The following is a 20,001-nucleotide window of genomic DNA, read 5'->3' on the forward strand; positions in this document are numbered from 1 at the left end:
ATTTTGCCCTGAGGGTTATACCAATGGCCCGCCCCTTCTCCCGTTCAATTGCCCAAGCTATGGTCGGCTTAAAGGAGGGCCATCATCGCACAAGATTATCGGCTGAGGTCCGCCAGGACATGCGCATTTGGCTGGCATTCCTGGCGGACTTTAATGGTCGAGTCGTCTGGAACAAACCAGCCGTGTCCTCGGAAGAGCTGGGGCTATGGACAGATTCAGCAGGTAGCATAGGTTTTGGTGCCATCTTCGGCACAAAATGGTCGGCACAAAGGTGGCCGACATGGTGGCATGACAATGGTCTGACAAGTAATATTGCTTTCCTTGAACTTTTCCCCATTTTGGTGGCCCTGAGAACCTGGCCAGAAGGGTTCAAAGATCACTCTGTGATATTTTGGTCTGACAATATGACCGTGGTCGAGTGCATCAATAGCCAGGCTGCACGATGTAAACTGATTTTAAGACTGCTCAAAGAAATTGTGTTACTGTGTATGCAACTGAATGTGCTATTCAGAGCAAAACATGTCCCGGGGGTAATGAATCAGGCGGCTGATGCACTGTCTCGTTTTCATATGCAGGCTTTCTCGGGTTTCCTTCCCACAGCGGACCCAGAGCCGGCACCCTTTCCCGAAGCTCTCTGGTCTCTCGGTGCCCCGAACTTCGTCACCTCGTGGGAGAGAGTCTAGCACCAAGGACGAGGAAGGCATATGAAGGGGCGTTTCGGTCCTACTTAGCCTTTTTGGGGACCGATAGAGAGGGGCTTTGGGGCCACGAGGAATGGGTAGTGAATTTTCTGATGTCCCTACGTAGGGCTGGGAAATCAGTGGCTACGGCCCAGAGGCATCGTGCCGCCATTTCCTTTGTTGCCAGGGCTCATGGTATCCAGGACCCGACAGCGTCTTTCGTGGTACAGAAAGCGCTGCGTGGGTGGCAACGCCTTGAGGGTCGCAGAGTAGATGAGAGGCGCCCGATAGGTTTGGATAGGTTGGCCCAGTTGTTGGCCACACTCCCTTCCATATGTTCATCTCAGTTCGAGACAGTGTTGTTCCGAGCCGCGTTTACGCTGGCATTTCATGGGGCGATGCGGGTAAGTGAACTAGTGGCAAGGAACAAACAGGATGTGACAGGGGGTTTGTGCCAGGAACACGTTCAGATCAGAGGAGAGACGATGACTGTCTCCTTTGTCAGGTCCAAGACCGATCAGGGTGGGATGGGTGACTGCATAATCATACGCAGGATTCCCGGGTCCTCCATGTGTCCGGTAAAGTGTTTAGATGACTACCTGGCACGAAGGGTGGCATCATGGGGGGGCACCTTGTTGAGACACGCGGACGCCACCCCACTGACGAAATTTCAGTTTCAGCGGGTGCTTGCGATGTCAATTGCCGCTGCGGGCTTGAACCCGGGCGAGTTTGGGACCCATTCCTTTCGGATAGGGGCTGCTACGGAAGCTACAGCTAGGGGTCTTAATGTTGAACAAGTAAAACGAGTGGGGCGTTGGTCCTCCAATTGTTATAAGAGGTATGTGCGGTTGCACATGTTGTGAAGCTGTAATGATGTACTCACGCCTCTTGTTTTTGTTTGATTTTCAGTTGCGCAAGCCTACGAGGCGGGGCGGACTATGCAGTCGACCCAACACCGGGCCAGCGGTCAGACATCACCGGCTGTGAAAAAGGAGGTGTGGGTCGTGGGCCACTCATACGTGAGGCGTGCCGCGGACGTATTCAAAGCAGGTGACATGATTCACGTAGCTGGGGAATACGGGTACAGGGTGTCCTTCTACGGAAGAGGCGGCCTCTGTATTGACCAGTTTCAAACATTTTTCGAGGGTTTGTTAGGGCGGATGAGGTCACCGCCGTCTATAGTCATAGTACATCTAGGGGGCAATGATTTAGTCACCACCGGTAGACGACTTCTCCTGGAGGCAATGCTTTCCACTGTAAGTTGGTTGGCAAGGAGAGTTCCGGGGTGCATAATTGCGTGGTCCCATATGATCCCACGAAAGGTATGGCGAGGGGCTATTTCTATTCCTGCTTTGAATCATTCTGTTAGAAAGCTTAATAACAAAGTGAGTAGGTTGTTCCGTTCCAGGACATTGCATTCTATTTCGCATGGCTGTATTAATGATGACAGTATGTATTTGGGGGATGGTGTGCATTTGTCTCGGGTGGGGAATGAGTTACTCATAGGAGACTTCTTAGCATGGTTAAAAACGTTAAAACATGACCTTTAGGTAGGAGCTTTGTGGGGGGTCCGGATAGCCGGTCAACTATCCGGCCTGTGGCGGTAAGGTCATGATCGGTGAGCACTAATTGGAAGATCCCTATGAGTGGGCGTCACCCAACACGGATGGGAGCGCTCGGGAGAGGTGGCCATTGGCCCCTCAACGGGGAGGCGGTCCCTTCTAAGGATGGGTCGCCGAAAGAAAAGGAAAGGCGGTCAAGGCCCCTTCCTGTGTAGGAGGGGTTACAGCCCCCTCCTGGGGAATTTCCCGGGGCCAGTGACGTCTGCGACGGCAGATGTGGTAAGTTGTGCGGGGTTTTTGGGGGGGGGGTCTACGCTACCTTCTAGATACCTCACACGAGTCCTCGAACGACCTTTAAGTGGCGTCGAGTTTTATTGGTGCCTCCGTCAAGTCAAAGGGAAATTGGTAGTTGCACTTGAGGTACGCCTCAGTGCTGTCGCCCCTCACAAGTGGGGGGGGTATTTCTGGTTAGGGATCTTGACACCGGTTACGACCTTGCCGTTGGCCCTTAAACGTTAGGATGCACAATTTCATAATTTCAAGTAAATGTGTGTAGGATGTTAGTTCGGCTAGGAGAACCTCTGTATTAGAGAATCTGTTAAGGTTAGCCAAACATCGCAATGTGGTAATGAAATTGTACATAATAAAATGTTGATTTAATGTTTTAATTTTGTTTTAATAAATACGGCCGGGAGGGTTACTCCCTCCCTCTTCCAAAAACTTCAAGAACTGTTTCCGGTTTCCCTCCTTTGGGGATTGTGTTGAGAGGGGGTGGCGGGTATCTCAGCCATATGGAAAGGGGCGACCACTCGGTCCCCCCGCACGTATGGCAGAGTACCACGATCCCCCCGGGAAGCCATCTTGGGCTGGAGGCGTGTCCCGGCTGGTATGCCCGAAGCGGCGTAGCCGGGGCGCGCTTTTTCCCGCCCTAGAGTGGGCTGGCCTAGACACTAACGCGGCTGGCCACGCCCTCGGGGCAGGCAGGGGCGGGTTTACGCCCGCCCTGAAGACGGATAAAAGGGGACGCAAGACCGGAAGGCATCCTCTTGTTCCTGTGCTCTGAAGCTGCACCTCCTCGCTGCACGTGAGCTCGAGACGGAACGAAGAGCCAATTTTGACCCACCCACCAGCCCCTGATGACAGCAAGTGGTTTTGAATAAAGTTAATGGATAACTCTGATTTTCGTTTACAGGTTGTGGTATTATCGTGATGATTTTGAGTATGTAATAAAGAATGTCGATTTGTGGTACATTTTGCAAATAAAGAAATTCTGCTTTAGTGTTCATTGGTAGCATGCTTTTAATGAAAGTATAGTTGCTACTGTGATTTTAGTTTAGTCATTTAGTTAGCATTGTCGTATTTATTTTGGTCGGGCGGTAAGGTCATGATCGGTGAGCACTAATTGGAAGATCCCTATGAGTGGGCGTCACCCAACACGGATGGGAGCGCTCGGGAGAGGTGGCCATTGGCCCCTCAACGGGGAGGCGGTCCCTTCTAAGGATGGGTCGCCGAAAGAAAAGGAAAGGCGGTCAAGGCCCCTTCCTGTGTAGGAGGGGTTACAGCCCCCTCCTGGGGAATTTCCCGGGGCCAGTGACGTCTGCGACGGCAGATGTGGTAAGTTGTGCGGGGTTTTTTGGGGGGGGGTCTACGCTACCTTCTAGATACCTCACACGAGTCCTCGAACGACCTTTAAGTGGCGTCGAGTTTTATTGGTGCCCCCGTCAAGTCAAAGGGAAATTGGTAGTTGCACTTGAGGTACGCCTCAGTGCTGTCACCCCTCACAAGTGGGGGGGGTATTTCTGGTTAGGGATCTTGACACCGGTTACGACCTTGCCGTTGGCCCTTAAACGTTAGGATGTACAATTTCATAATTTCAAGTAAATGTGTGTAGGATGTTAGTTCGGCTAGGAGAACCTCTGTATTAGAGAATCTGTTAAGGTTAGCCAAACATCGCAATGTGGTAATGAAATTGTACATAATAAAATGTTGATTTAATGTTTTAATTTTGTTTTAATAAATACGGCCGGGAGGGTTACTCCCTCCCTCTTCCAAAAACTTCAAGAACTGTTTCCGGTTTCCCTCCTTTGGGGATTGTGTTGAGAGGGGGTGGCGGGTATCACAGCCATACGTTTACAACGCACACCATTACAATGCATTTTTTACAACGCAGATGCATTTACAACGAATGCCTTTACAACGCATGTCATTACATAGCAGATGGTATTACAACGCATGCCATTACAACATAAGTATAGGTAAGTATATTATTTTTTAATAAATGTAATTAATTAAAATTAAATTAATTTAATAAATAAAATTATTTTTAAATAATTATTTTGTACCTATATATATATATTTTAAAAAATAGAATAGGTATTTAAAAAACCCTAAAAATACCCCTGTACCCCAAAACCAAACCCAGCCCTGAAACCTAAAAATACCCCTGTACCCCAAATTCCAAACCCAACCCTGAACCCTAAAAACACCCCTGTACCCCAAAACCCAAACCCAACCCTGAAACCTAAAAATACCCCTGTACCCCAAAACCCAAACCCAACTTTGAAACCTAAAAATACCCCTGTACCCCAAAACCCAAACCCAACCTTGAACCCTAAAAATACCCCTGTACCCCAAAACCCAAACTATATATAAAAAATAACTTTAATTAATTTATTTTAATTATTTTTAATATTTTTGAAATTATAAAAAAATGATATACTTACATATACTTATGTTGTAAAGGCATGCATTGTAATAGCATCTGCTATGTAATATCATGCATTGTAAAGGCATGCATTGTAAAGGATCCTGCGTTGTAATAGTGTGCGTTGTAACGGTGTGCGTTGTAATAGTTGCGTTGTAACGGCTGCTTCCCGTTGAAATAGCACTCTGGAAGCCGATACGAAATATGAGCTCCTTTTAGACAGTAAGTTATTAAGTATGTGCTGTTTTCTAGCAATTGTACGCCTCAACTCATAAACCTACTTCTTGATTTTTCTTGATTTAATCTAACTAATTATAATTTTTATTCCACGCATCTCTGTAATTTCTTAAACTAAATGTTGCTTATATGTTCACCTTCTGTTGAATAATTATTTACTTTATATGGGTGCATTCTCAGTTCATGGTTGAGTGGGATGCATTGTTGACCAGTGGTGGCTCGCAGTGGAAGGGCTGCGCGGCAGGGGCAGGGGCAGGGTGGGAGGCGGGGGGGGGAGGGAGGGTTGGAGGCAGTAGTGGAGTCGGACATACGACGGCCACGAGTTAAGTAGGTAAATCCATAAATAAAACTATTTACCTTGCGCTCGCTGCATCGCCGAGCTGGTGATGCAGGGAGCGTAAGCTACATGGTTTTATCTATTTACTTACTTTACACGTGACTGTCGTATGTCCAACTCCACTGCCCCCCACCCTGCCCTACCACCCTGCAGCACTCCCACTGTGAGCTGCCACTGTGGTTGACAACATTCACTTGTTAATTATTAGAATAGCTAATTTTGAAAAACAAGTTGGAATCTAGGAATCTCTGAGAATATTATTTTTCCGCCGTACCAAGCCGGCAATTAGTATTATATTTTTGTGGTATGTTTGGACTGTCCCCCGGTGACCCATAATTGACCATAATGCCCAATTCTCAGAATGACTGGTAGCCTGGGAGCTAGGGGTGTCACTAGAGTTATTTTATTTTGTATCTGAAGCAGGTACCTCTGAAAAAAGTCAGAGGATATGTTTATTTTTTAAATCAATGTTAGGATGCTCCAACGACATTCCTACAACCTTACTAGCATGCACATACTTGCTAGTTTTCATTTTTCCTCTGGCATCCCACAGGCCACATTCCTCAGCTTGCCTGGGCATTACCACTAGACTGTTAGAATACTTTGATGCCAACTGACCGTGTGAGGATGGGCCATTACTTTCTCTCAATCAATATAAAATATAAGTAATCAAACATAGGGAACGTTTTTGTGTGCAAATAACTTCATATGTAATCCTTCTTGGGACTCAAATTGGGGCTTAGCAGTATATCAAGAGAATTATTATTTCATTGTTTTAGGATAAGGGAGCTGCCCAATCCTGTATGCCAAACAATTCCTGCTATCTAACTCCCAGGCCTGAGAACTCACAAAGTGCTGCTATGTGAGACATGATTTCTTCACTTACTACATAGTAATCCAGTGAAGAGCTTCTACCAAACGGTGTGCTGAAAACCCCTGCACATAATAGGTTTCCAGCTCGGGCTTTGTTGGACATGGCCTTCTTAGGGAAATTCCCAAAAATGTTTTGCTTTTTTCATCATGGTTTTTTGCTGATTCTCTTTGGTATTACAGAAGGGATTGCAGACACTTCTGAAGCCCCTTCTGTAATACTGAAAGCACTGGCGCATATACAGCACCCGTGCTTTCTCAAGAGGGAGTGCCCTCATTTGTATGATTCAGAAAAGGGGTGGTGATGAACAGAGTGTCTGAATTAAGCAGACCACTCTTACCCAGTCCAAAGATCAGGGCTTGATCCATCACCGTTATTTATCTCACTGCACCATCCCAGCTCAGAACCTGGCTATATGCAAATCAGTCTGTCCCTGGCCCAGTGCATCATGGGAACAGGGCAGACTAAACTACCAAGCCAATTCTTCACCAGAAAGGAGACAAGCTACCGGGGACCGGTTTCTGGCATTTCAGCCGTCTTCGGCCCGGCTTGCTTGAATCCTGATGGAGCAGTGAGAAAGGGACTCATGTCTGAGTATACCCTCATTTGTATGGGCGCATGGCCACATGCAAATCCCTTAGCCTCTGCGCACCCGCTATAATACAGACGTGGGCGCAGAGGCAAAGAAGCTGTCACGAGGTGCACTGACTGTGCACCACCTCATAGGCATTAGCATATGCTGACTGGGGATTCGGTACTACTAGGACACCCCTAGGGTAATCCCTGAGGGGTGAGGCAAGGAGTAGGGGAAAGGCAGGACAGGCACACGTGTGTTTCCTGCCCAGGTAGGGAATACTCCCCATGTGGAGTTTTTCCACCTAGGAGGTCTGTTCTTTTCATGGGTCAACATGGGGGAATTGCTGAATGACTTTCAAACTATAATTTTAGCTTACAACAGAGAGTAGCCTCATTGTGTTTTCAAACATGTCTCAAGCCTGCCATTGCAGGCCTGGGTGCACAGATTTGCACTTATGCTCAGATTGGCCTTTCTTAAATCATTGGCCAATGCTTAGGGAGCCTTTCACTAACACTCGAGCACCTCTAGGGTGAGCCATAGGGTTGGAGCAAGTAAAAGGTGAAAGACAGGGCAGGTACACGTGTTCCCTGCCCAGGTAGTGAAGAACCCCCAAGTGTGTTCTCACTACCTATGAGGTTTGCTGGCCCCATAGGTTAACATGGGGGAATGGCTGAGATTACTTTAAGCTGCAGTGGTGGCTTACAGTGGAACAGCCATTGTCATTGAATTCACAATTACAAATCCTCCCTTGTGGTAAAAGTAGATTTGTCATTAATAGATTAGAAATGCCTCTTCTTGAAAATGGGCATTTCTCTGAGCAAAACTGTTTTGTGTGCCTTGTAGTTTGACTTCAGTCTACACTGTAGGCTGGGGGAGCACATCTGTGCATTCCCCAGAGACATCCATAAACATTGAGCATGCAACTTGAATGACAGACCTCTGCCATTTGAGGACTTGGCTGGATAGATTGGAGGGAGAGGTTTTTGGCACCTCAGGGAATCCAGATCATGGTCCCTCTAAAGATTAAGATCTGTATTCCAAGGCAGTCAGGACTGAACATTAGATTGGACATCTGTGGTTCAAAGGGGAACCCTCTGAACCACCCCCAACTTTAAAAGCACACTACAGTATAACTACTGGTGCCATACTTCAGCAGGGCAGAGATACACTTGTGGGGATGTAGGACCAGACATCCTGGACTTCGTATGCATACTGCCAGAGGAATCTGCTGTGCACAAGGAGGAGACTCACATTGGAAGGGACAGTGTACCCTGCTTAAATAGTGGCTGGCCTGGCTGACTACCTGCTGCTGTGTAGCATCCTAAAGTGTGCTCTCCAAGGACTTGTTGGCTTGCCCCCTTTTGTTTGTGGAGGGCTCAGGGACATCAAAGACCTTTAGTTAGGAATCTACACCATCTACGTGTTCCACCTTGAGAGGAGTGCCCTCTGAAGGACCTACTTCGTCTGCTGGATCCTGACTACAACGCGGTGTGAGTGTAGAACTAAGTATTGTTCCTGGAGACTTTATTGCTTTGTGCGGAGCCCCCAAACCATGCCTGCATCTAAGTAGTGTGGCCCCTACATTGTGGAGCCTCAGCACACATAAGCGTCTCGCTAGTGGTGAGCAGATTCACCAGTTGTGGGACTCAGTGTGGCCTGCTTCGTCATCGGTGCTGCATCTCTCTCTTGCAACGTGCCAATTGCATGCTTATTGCCTGTGGTGTGTGATTCACAGGTTGCGACCCTCAAAGGAAGGGTGTATCTATAATAGTACCCCATTCTACCTTGTGCAGTACTACTGAACCTGTGATTGTGTTTGTGGGGCCGGGTTGTTTGATGCGACTCGTATCATTGTGCACCAGACATTGTGCTTCATACCAGGGAGGTATGGTGAATCTTACTGTGGGTTGATTGAAACCAGATTGTCTGGTGTGACGTGTACGATCCCGCACCAGCCATTGTGACTCATCTAGGGAGGTATGGCAAACCTGACCGTGGGTTGATTGTGACCGGACTGTCTAGTGCGATTTGTATCAGGTAGGTATGGTGAACCTGACTCTGGGATGAAGTTCCATTGAATCGTCTGGTGCAGCTCAGATCATAGCACACCAGACATTGTGCCTCTTTTTCAGGGAAGTACAGTGAAACCAACTTTTGGTTTATTGTGACCGGATTGTCTGGTGCGATTTGTTTCATCGCACACCAGGCACTGTGCCTAATTTCCAGGGAGGTACTGGAAACCTGTCACATGGTTCTTTGTGACCGGATTGTCTGGTGCAACTCGGAAGTTGTGTATCACTTCCCTTGCGGTGCAGTTACATATGCACCCCCGATTCACCGAGTGTTTCGCCTTGCCCTCAGTTAGGCAAATCAACTGCTCTCTCCTCACTCTGCCAGATTACTTAGTGTTGCTTGGTAGTGTCACCCGGATTGGGCCTGGGAAGTGAGAGTAAGTGATTGGGCTGAGTAAAAGTTCTGAGAGCAATCGGAAGTGGGTTGAGAGACTGTGTGACCTCCCTGTGCTTCGCAGAACTGGGCTGGTGCCGGAAGGCGAATTGAGGGACCTCTTGATTGAACTGGGTCAGCCCCTAGCCCATTTCTGCTCCGCATAAAGTGGGAGAACTTCCCGAGTGTGGCCAACCCTCCATTTGTCGACTGTTGCCTGGTGAATCTGTTAGTAACTCCAGCCCTCTCCCTTGGGCCCCTGACTTAGTGTTACTCTGGCCTTAAACCTGTATAGTAAGGTTTTTTCTTTTATTCTAAAGTGTGGGCAGAAAAGTGAGGGGTAACTGAGAGGTGTGGGAGGGATTGTGTCATGGCCTCCCCATTCATATTATCAACTGACCTGCTAGGGATCATTTGCACCATGTTACAGTGCCGAGTGAGTGTGTGTGCTTCATAAGGACTTGCCGATCCTTTGCACTGCGTAAAAGTGTTGTGTGAGTGTGGGAGAGTGTTCTTCACGAGAACAGCCTGCTAATAGTTTTACCGCACAGCAGTGTTGTTTACTTGCTTGTTTCATAACCTAACTAATACTCCATTTTGACATTCGTTTTACCAATGTGGCCTTACCCCGCGTTGCTTCTGAAAAGTAATATATCAATCAATCAATCAGTGACACTTATAAAGCGCGCTACATACTCGTAGGGTCTCAAGGCGCTGGGGGGGGGGGGGTGCCGCTACTGCTCGAACAGCCAGGTCTTCAGCTTCTTCCTGAAGGAGAGGTGGTCTTGGGTCAGGCGCAGGTCGGTCGGGAGGGAGTTCCAGGTCTTGGCGGCCAGGTAGGAGAAGGACCTTCCTCCTGTAGTCGCTCTTCGGATGCGGGGGACGGCGGCGAGGGCGTGGTTGGCTGATCGGAGGTGGCGTTTGGGAGCGTAGAAGTTGACTCGGCTGTTGAGGTAGCTCGGGCCTTGGTCGTGTAGGGCCTTGTGTGCGTGGGTGAGGAGGCGGAAGGTGATTCTTTTGTTGATGGGGAGCCAGTGAAGGTCTCTCAGATGTCCGGAGATGTGGCTGGTTCGTGGGATGTCGAGGATGAGTCTGGCTGAGGCGTTCTGGATCCGCTGGAGTCTCTTCTGGAGCTTGGCGGTGGTACCTTCCTGTGTGTACACATTCCTGATATTATTGTGACCTGGGGAGCAACCTAGAAATGTGTGGATTTGAATTGGGTTATTTGCCAGGGTTGGCCCAGTTCAGACAACGTATTGCCCTGCATAAGGGTGCTGGGGTAAAATAGGATTTTCCCCAAGTGTGGATAATGGTACACAGACAAAATATCGAGTTTAAATTTCGATATACAATTATATCGAAGTTTAAATATCGAAGGGACATAATATAGAAGGTAAGTAATATCGACACTCTTAATATCGATATTAGTAATATCGAAGTTTTAAATATCGATGTTAGTAATATCGAAGTAAATAATTTCGATGTTACTAATATCGATTTTTAAATAAATTTTGTGTATATTATATTGTATTCATTATGTTTTAATATTTATTTTTAATGTACTTTAATTAAATATTGTCTTTTAGTACTGTAGCGGGTTGTGGGTTTATAGGGGAATAGGGTGGGAAGTAATTTAATTACGTTAAATTAATTATTAATTAGTATGAATTATTAATGAATGAATTGAGAATAATTTTTAATTAATTTTAATTAATTGAATAATTGATAAATATGTTCTGTAGCGGGTTATGGGTTTATAGGGGAATAGGGTGGGAAGTAATTTAATTATGTTAAATTAATTATTAATTAGTAGGAATTATTAATTATTAATTGAGAATTATTTTTAATTAATTTTAATTAATTGATTAATTGATAAATATGTTCTGTAGCGGGTTATGGGTTTATAGGGGAATAGGGTGGAAAGTAGTTTAGTAATGTTGAATTAATTATTAATTAGTAGGAATCATACATTAATTTAAAATAATTGTTAATTATATTTAATTATTTTGGTAATTATTTTTAATTAATTGATTAATTGATAAATATGTTCTGTAGCGGGTTATGGGTTGATAGGGGAATAGGGTGGGAAGTAATTTCATTATGTAGAATTAATTATTAATTAGTAGGAAGCATACATTAATTTTTATTATTGGTAAATAAGTTTAATTAATTGGTAATTAATTTTAAATGTTTCGTTAATTGATAAATGTGTTCTGTTGCGGGTTGTGTGTTTATAGGGGAATATGGTTGGAACTAATTTTAATGTAATTAAGTAATAATGAATTAAAATTAATTGTTAAGTTAATTTTATAATTGTTAATTATTTATTACTTGGTAATTAAATATTATGAAATGGTATTTTTTCATGATTATTTTAGGTTACATATATTTTGCTAATCATGTTTTTTATAATTATGTATATGTACTGTAAATGTTTTGTATTTATTTAATAGATCATATTTGTATTATAAAAAAATATATATATGTTATTTAAACCCCTACGCTATCCAACACTTTCCCTACTGTTGCACTCTCTTGAGTGGGAATAGTAATTTTTACCCCTACGCTATCCAACACTTTCCATACTGTTGCACTCTCTGGAGTTGGAATAGTAATTGTTACCCCTACGCTATCCAACACTTTCCCTACTGTTGCACTCTCTGGAGTTGGAATAGTAATTGTTACCCCTACGCTATCCAACACTTTCCCTACTGTTGCACTCTCTGGAGTTGGAATAGTAATTTTTCCCCCTACGCTATCCAACACTTTCCCTACTGTTGCACTCTCTGGAGTTGGAATAGTAATTGTTACCCCTACGCTATCCAACACTTTCCCTACTGTGGCACTCTCTGGAGTTGGAATAGTAATTGTTACCCCTACGCTTTCCAACACTTTCCCTACTGTTGCACTCTCTGGAGTTGGAATAGTAATTGTTATCCCTACGCTATCCAACACTTTCCCTACTGTTGCACTCTCGGGAGTAGGAATAGTAATTGTTACCCCTACGCTATCCAACACTTTCCCTACTGTTGCACTCTCTGGAGTTGGAATAGTAATTGATACCCCTACGCTATCCAACACTTTCCCTACTGTTGCACTCTCCGGAGTTGGAATAGTAATTGTTACCCCTACGCTATCCAACACTTTCCCTACTGTTGCACTCTCTGAAGTTGGAATAGTAATGTTACCCCTACGCTATCCAACACTTTCCCTACTGTAGCACTCTCTGGAATTGGAATAGTACTTTTTAATCCTACGCTATCCAACACTTTCCTTACTGTTGCACTCTCTGGAGTTGGAATAGTAATTGTTACCCCTACGCTATCCAACACTTTCCCTACTGTTGCACTCTCTGGAGTTGGAATAGTAATTTTTAATCCTACGCTATCCAACACTTTCCCTACTGTTGCACTCTCTGGAGTTGGAATAGTAATTGTTACCTCTACGCTATCCAACACTTTCCCTACTGTTGCACTCTCTGGAGTGGGAATAGTAATTTTTACCCCTACGCTATCCAACACTTTCCCTACTGTTGCACTCTCTGGAGTGGGAATAGTAATTTTTACTGATACGCTATCTAAAAGGTATTTAGCCTTTTTATTAGTATTATGTTGTTATTAATTGGTATTTATGTGATTATTTTATGTAAATGAATGTATTAGTAATTTACTATATTTTTATTTGTTTATAAGTCATGAAAAGAATTAATTTAGAGTTATTATTAATTAAAAATATATTATGTATTATATATTTATTAATATTAATTTGTATTACATTATGTATTAATTTTAAATATTATAGTACATTTTTAAATATGTTTATTACATTTATAAGTATTATTTTGTTAATATTAGATTTGTATTTTTCAAAAAAAACAAACGATATTTTACATAAAATGATATTTTTGTCATTCTATATTTATTTTCGATATATTTGTACTTACCTTGTTAGGGATAGGATTCCTATATTTTTGACTTCGATATTTTTGTTCCGATATTTTTGTATATCGATATTTGTGTTATCGATATTTTGTCAGACATTCGTGGATAATACTGATGCCATTTTAACACTGTTGGGCCCAGTACTGCTAGTAATATTTCCATTTATTTATTTACATACACCACGTGTGAAGTTGCTTTGGTAAAACTCAGTGTATTTATTATGTGAGAGTGCTGTGCCAGTGCTTTAGACATTGCCTCTGTGATAAGCATGACTGCTCAGTGCCAAGCTATCCAAGGGTGAAAGCAGGTTATAAATGGAGTGTAATCACCTAACTCTGACAGGAGTGGTAGGTTCTGTCTGGCTTTAGCACCGCCTCAGCCAACCAGAAAGTACCAGTTCCAACAGGCATGAATGGTCTGCACAGCTGGGCTTTTTAAAACTTCCTCAGGAGATGGGAGCTGGTTCCATATGATTGTGTTGTTGCTGTGAGGGAGGGTAGGCGTGTCTGGGCATTGCAGGGGATCCAAAGTCCCAAACTCCATGCCCCTGCCCCTTTCCAATTCCCTACACGTCTCACTGTACAATCACACAGCACCAAATATTCTAAGGTTGACAGGTCTGAACAACACGCTACATATGCTTTGGTTCTGGAAAATGACTTTATGATATTTCCAAAGGAAGTGTGTTCATTATTCAAAACTGTACACAAAAATCCTCATGCCCAGAATATTTACAGAGTTAAAATGTGGCCAGGGTGAGTACTTCACTAACAATATCCACCTGGACACCAGTCACCAGGCATTAATCCTCAGACTGCTCAGGAAACCAGCATCACCTAAACATAGCATCCTGAATGGCTCACTTTTAAATTATGATATTAGTGCTTTGAAGTGGAGAGATTTGCATTTCCTTCCTCATATAAAAAGTTGGACTGTATTAGCATTACTGGCAATCCTATGAGAACATACTTCTTTTAAGTGCCCATTGAGTCATGAAGTTCTGAAATCACATAATGATAGGATGACAATGAATGAATACACCTGAGGCAACTTTCATTCCCAAACATGAATCCTAACAGAACAGCCCAATAGAAAGCAGATGATATTCTAGACATAATTTTTGGTTCAGAAAAAAAGAGTTTGAAAACCTATTATTGAAACATCATGAAAGAGAACCAATCCAGTCTTCCAAGAATGTATGTACCTGCATTAGACTTTTACTTGGACTCTCTAGGAAAATGCGCAGTGTTTGGCTGATCCTGAGAATGCCCTAACATTGACTAAACTTGAAAGGGTAGAAGTGTATTTTGACTCTGAGTATCTACCAAATATCTGAGTAAAGTGACTATTGAGATGTGGTGCTCTATGGACGCCGCGATATGGGGCAGGAATTTGACATGGGTGGTACCAACACAACTGAGTCTTAGGGCCAAGGAATAGCTTTGGAAAATGAAGACAACTGAAGTTGAGACTGTGAAAACTTGGAAAAGCATTCAGCATTTTGAAGATCATTCTTGCATAAACCAGAAACCAGCGGATGGACTACCTAAGGCCACAATCAAATGTATTTAATCTGAAAAATACTAACCACCAGAGTTACAATACAAAAGACCAATTTGAAATTACTCACAACCCTTCCTTCACATTATGATTATCTTGAGGGAAAAAGTGGACTTTCTGTAAAAACCAGGGAGCCTGAACCAGCAAACTTCGGTTATCACATTTATTGGGGGAACCAGGCTAAAACTGTAATTCTGAAAGAAAATATTTTTTTTCATATTTTCAGCAATCATTTCAGGCATATTCAAGAGAAATGGAGGTTGTGGTAGAGTGATTAGGAGTACACCAGATACTTAGGGCCTAGAAGAATAACTTTTATTACTGTCCTATTAACTTTTAGTTCACTAGACCCTAACCAATCTGCATTATCCTCCATGCTAAAATACCGCGTCAAATCGATCATATAGACCAATTACATACAGGTAGAGATGAGAATCGTTTGGCCACGAGTTAAAAGTAAGCTCCCCTAACTTAGTGAAACTCAGTAATTAAATCACACACTTAACAGCTAGTCCCTAAAAATACCCAACATTTAACAAACACTCAAGAGGAAGGTCCTCCTACCCTAATTATTGAATTAGAATGCCATCTTCAGGGAAATCTTGGGTCACTATTTAGTAATTTATCTTGCTGACATTCTAGTTTTCTCTGGCTGTGTAAGAACTTAAATGAAATGCCAACAAAGTGTTTCCCTAACTTTGGAAGTATTCACTGTATGCAAAATTAGAGAAATGTACATTTTAGAAGAATCATATCAGATTTATGGGCATTGTTACATCAGTATAAAGGCATATAGATATATCCGGTAGGGTTAAAAAGGTTTTGGACAGGGTTGCACCTAACAGTGTGAAGAGATTAAAAAGATGTTGACTGTGTCAATTTCTATAGTGAAGTCATTTCCAATTTCTCAAGAACTGTGTTGCCCATCACACATCTCAAGGTAGGGGTCGAGTTTCAGTGGAATTTCGAACAAGTTGAAGAATTTCACTAATTAAAGAATCTTTTTACAACTGCACCTGTACTGTGGAATTCTGATAACAAATTCCTATTCATAGTAGGGGCTGATGGTTCTCCTTACGCCATTGGGGCTATCCCATACCAGAAGTTTCCAGGGATAGAAGAAATGCATCCGTTTGCCTTTTTCTCTGGGATGCTTTCTATCACAGAATCAAATTACACTCTCTGTTGTAGATAATTACTGGCTATAAAATAAGCATTTAGTCAATGGTGCCATTATTTGGAAGGAGTAAAGCATAGGGTCTGAACTGATCATAAGAATCGGGGCTCTGTAAAATGTATGGGGTGCAGCAATGCTAGGCATGCCAGATAGATATTTTATCTTTTTCAGGATTAATTATGAGATCTCTGGCCGTCCAGGGAAGAGGTATGGTAAAGATGAGGCACTACCCCATCCAGCAGCATTGGAAGGACAGAAGGTAGAGTTATCCTTATGATTTTGGTACTACAAGTAGGACGTCCTAGTGGGCAAGAATTTTATTTACAGGTTCAAGAAGCACAGAATTATATTACCAAAAATGATGGGTTACGAGAATATTCAGGTCATAGAATGATAAAACTGGATTTTTTAGATAATAGACATTTTATTCCAACTAAAGCCTTGCAGAAATGTATCCTTGTCTGCACTCATAATTCACCAGTAGCAGGGCATTTAGCTATTACTAAAACTTTAGAGATGGTACCAAGTAATTTTTGGTGGTATTCGATGCACAAGAATGTTATGTAGTATGTTGAGTTGTGAGGTCTGTGCCCACGCTAAGAGGGAAAATCAGAGGCCAGGGAAATTACTAAAACCCTTGCTCTGTCCACCTCATCACTGGGCCAGCATTTCAATGGATTTCATTGCAGACTTGGTATTTTAAGATTACATTAAAGTACCAGCTGTAGTAGATTATTTCACTCCTTTGATGACATGTCCAACTGCCCCAAAGCTGGCTCAGCAGTTTTGGACTTGGTGTTCAAAGCAAAGTTGTAGGATACCCTGCTAGAGTGACTGGGAACTGTAAATTCACCTATTACCACCCCAGACCAATGGCAAATCAGAGAGGTTAAATCAGTCCTTGAAACATTGCTTAACATGTGTTATAATGGAACATTCAAGCTGAATTGGTTGTATGGGTTCTGTTAGCTGAATTAGCGTACAACCTCCATCTACATAGCATCTTGAGGTATTGTCCCTTTTTTGCATCTATGATTTCCATTCAGTATTAAGACCATCTTCTTTAGCAATTGCAAAGATACCCTCTGTGACAGCCCTATTTGGACAGTTCCATAAGACCCACAGATGAGCTAATGCACATTTAGTTACGACCCAGGAAGACTGCAAGAGAATTTTTGGTCCTCATAAAAAACCTCTCCATAATTACAAAATAGGGATTAAAGTTTGGCTTTTCACTAAACATTTTTCCATTCCGGGGTCCCATCCAAAGCCGTGTTGGGGGCCCCTTTCATATCAAACAATAGGTAGGGACCTATCTATGACTTGCTGTACCTAACAGATAGAAGTTCCATCCTATGGTACACGTATCTATCCTGTGTCAAGGCTGCTGTATCACAAGCATCTAAAGCCCCACCACCACTGGTTCTGGCAGATGGGTCACCCGAGTATGAGGATGAGGCAATGTTAGACTCTAGAATACATCAAAGGAACCTCCGGCATCTTGTAGAATAGAAGAGGTATGACACTTGAGAGAAAGCATTGAAACAGGCTGCATTTTCTTTACAGGCATCCAGATTGGTTAAGGCCATTCATGCCACACATCCTGATAAGCCAAACAAAGATCATGAGGGGGAAGTAACCTCAGGGGTGTGCTGTCAGGATTATATCTTGTGGAATACAGGGAAAGAGACATACATGCAAGTCAGTTAGCTTCTATTCAAGAGATACACAAAGGAAAGGGAAGGATTGGAGGCTGTGGAAACTGGCTCTTAGTGGCTGCTCGCTCACAAAAGGTCAAGAACAAACAGTTCCCGGTGAGGGCCAGTAAAGGCAGCACACACCTCCTGGTCACTAAAGAAGGCTATGAACTTCCAAGATGGCTGTTCGAGTAGAAATCTACTTGAGCGGCAACAAAGAATCAGCGTCCTCTGGTGCAATGCGTTGTGTCATTTGTGCTGATTTTGCATTTGTGCTGATCTTGCAGACAAGCACTAGGTGCCAAAAAATGAGCACGAGCAGCTCGGCGTGGCGATTTCTGCACATTCATGGAACTCAGCGCATCTAGTGAAGTTTTCATGTAACTCCGTAGAATTCTGCAAAGTAAAACTCAGCGAGTTCCCCCCACCACTATTTAAAATACAGTACTGCATTTTGGAGGCTTTGTCTCCACCACGAAACAATTAAAAAAAAACACCTAAAAACGCTGTTTGCCACAAAATATGCTCACATAGATCGTTTGCTGTTATTCCACAATCACAGTTAATCATGAAGCAACTGTACCCTTCCTTACCTCTGTTTCCTTGGTTTTCTTTTCTCAACTTTTAATGGCTTCTGCAAAAACAAGAACAATGCTTTAAAACGTGACTTTTATATAGAAATAGAAGCAGAAGCAGCTGCAATCTTACATTCAGACCCCACCATACCGGTTCTATCTTTCAGACCGAGGAAACCGGGGAGTAGCTGTCAAAAGTGCGGCATGTGCAGTGGCACCTACACTTGGGGTGTGAGGGACCCACTGTATCCCAATTGCTGCAGTTTTTTACTACCTGAGCAGGGGACCCTAATGGCTGCATTAGGGTCCATGGCCCCATTGCTATGCCTCTGGAGGAAACTACTCTCACTATTTTACCTCAGGCAGGAATTACTTTTACTTTCTCTATTCTGTGCTTAAACTTTCTCCTAAAACCACCCTCTCTCATTGATCCTTAAACCCATCCGTGCTAAAATGGGCACTGCCAGTCCTACAGTTTGTCGTGTATGGAAAAGGCAAGTTTTTCAACGTTTTGTGGCGGGTGTACAGTATAGGTATGTTTCCTCCTATATAGTATTACTTCCTTGCTATCTCCTTACCAATGAAGACGACGGAACAATAGCTGCATGCCAACAAGCACAGCCTTGACTTTGTAATGTAGAAAATGCGACATGATGAAGGACTAGACATAGACGTTTTAAGGCATGGGGGAAAGAGGTCAATTGACCTGGGCCTCCACATTTCAAGGGTCTCCTGGAAAAGTAAACTTTGTCTCACTCTAGCTCACCTCAGTCCATTCTTTCTCTGAACCTCTATTCTTCTCCCTGCCTCCCTCTACCTCTGTCTCTCATTGCTCAGTGTCATCTTAAGAATTTTAGGGGTTCCTTGGAAAGACATATTTCAACTGATTTTGTGTAAAACTCCTTTCTGACAGTTTTTTTGGCAACATACGGGCTTCAAAAAGCACAACAGTGAGTAAAAAAATGCAAAGTTGCTACGAGCATAGGGACCCAAATGTGTCTTGCCTGGTACCCCAAAAAATCCATAGACAACACCAGCACTAGGCAGACATCACAAGACTATGTTACGTTTTGACAAGTGTCAGAATCCATTCAAACAAAAACGCCTTACATACTAAACTGCAGTGCATTTGCCAAGGCAACTATGTACAACACAGCTGCCACTGTCAAAACAATTGGATCACTTGCAAACGACCAAAGTGCATCACATACACCAATTCTTGTTGCTAACCGCAATGCACACAGTGCAAACTCTTGTGACCTAAAGATGGGATTAAACAGACGCTTATTTTACACCTTGGGGTGTGCAACAGAATTCTTCCATGTTTTGCGACTTATCCTGTGGTCGAAAGACAGAAGACTTACTGAGAGTAGGTAGTTGCCATACGCAACGAAAACAAGGCCTATAAAAATAAAAAAGGGCTTTAGGTGGTACATACCTACACAATAGGTTGCATGATTTGTTTGAGTTATGGTGACATTTACAAGCCACGTGCGTTTCACAGTAGATAAATAGAGCAAAAAAACGGAGGTTTTTTTCCACATAACAAACGCAACATCAGTAAAATCTTTTTCACTCATTTTGCTGAAAGGGTTTTTTATGAAAAATAAATAGTATGCATAATTGGGAAATAAGATG

General features: G+C 43.2%; 1 protein-coding gene across 1 annotated transcript in view; it reads right to left on the reverse strand.

The window, feature by feature from the left end:
- The window catches only part of MYO3A (myosin IIIA), a 1,386,887-nt gene that overhangs the window by 180,409 nt on the left and 1,186,477 nt on the right, over positions 1–20,001 (reverse strand). The window contains exon 36 of the mRNA XM_086939966.1: positions 18,382–18,422. Coding sequence (XP_086796092.1) covers positions 18,382–18,422 — 41 coding nt within the window. The remainder of the gene's footprint in view (positions 1–18,381; positions 18,423–20,001) is intronic.

Source organism: Lissotriton vulgaris, chromosome 10 (assembly GCF_964263255.1).
Source record: "Lissotriton vulgaris chromosome 10, aLisVul1.2, whole genome shotgun sequence".
In the NCBI taxonomy this organism is placed as follows: domain Eukaryota; kingdom Metazoa; phylum Chordata; class Amphibia; order Caudata; family Salamandridae; genus Lissotriton; species Lissotriton vulgaris.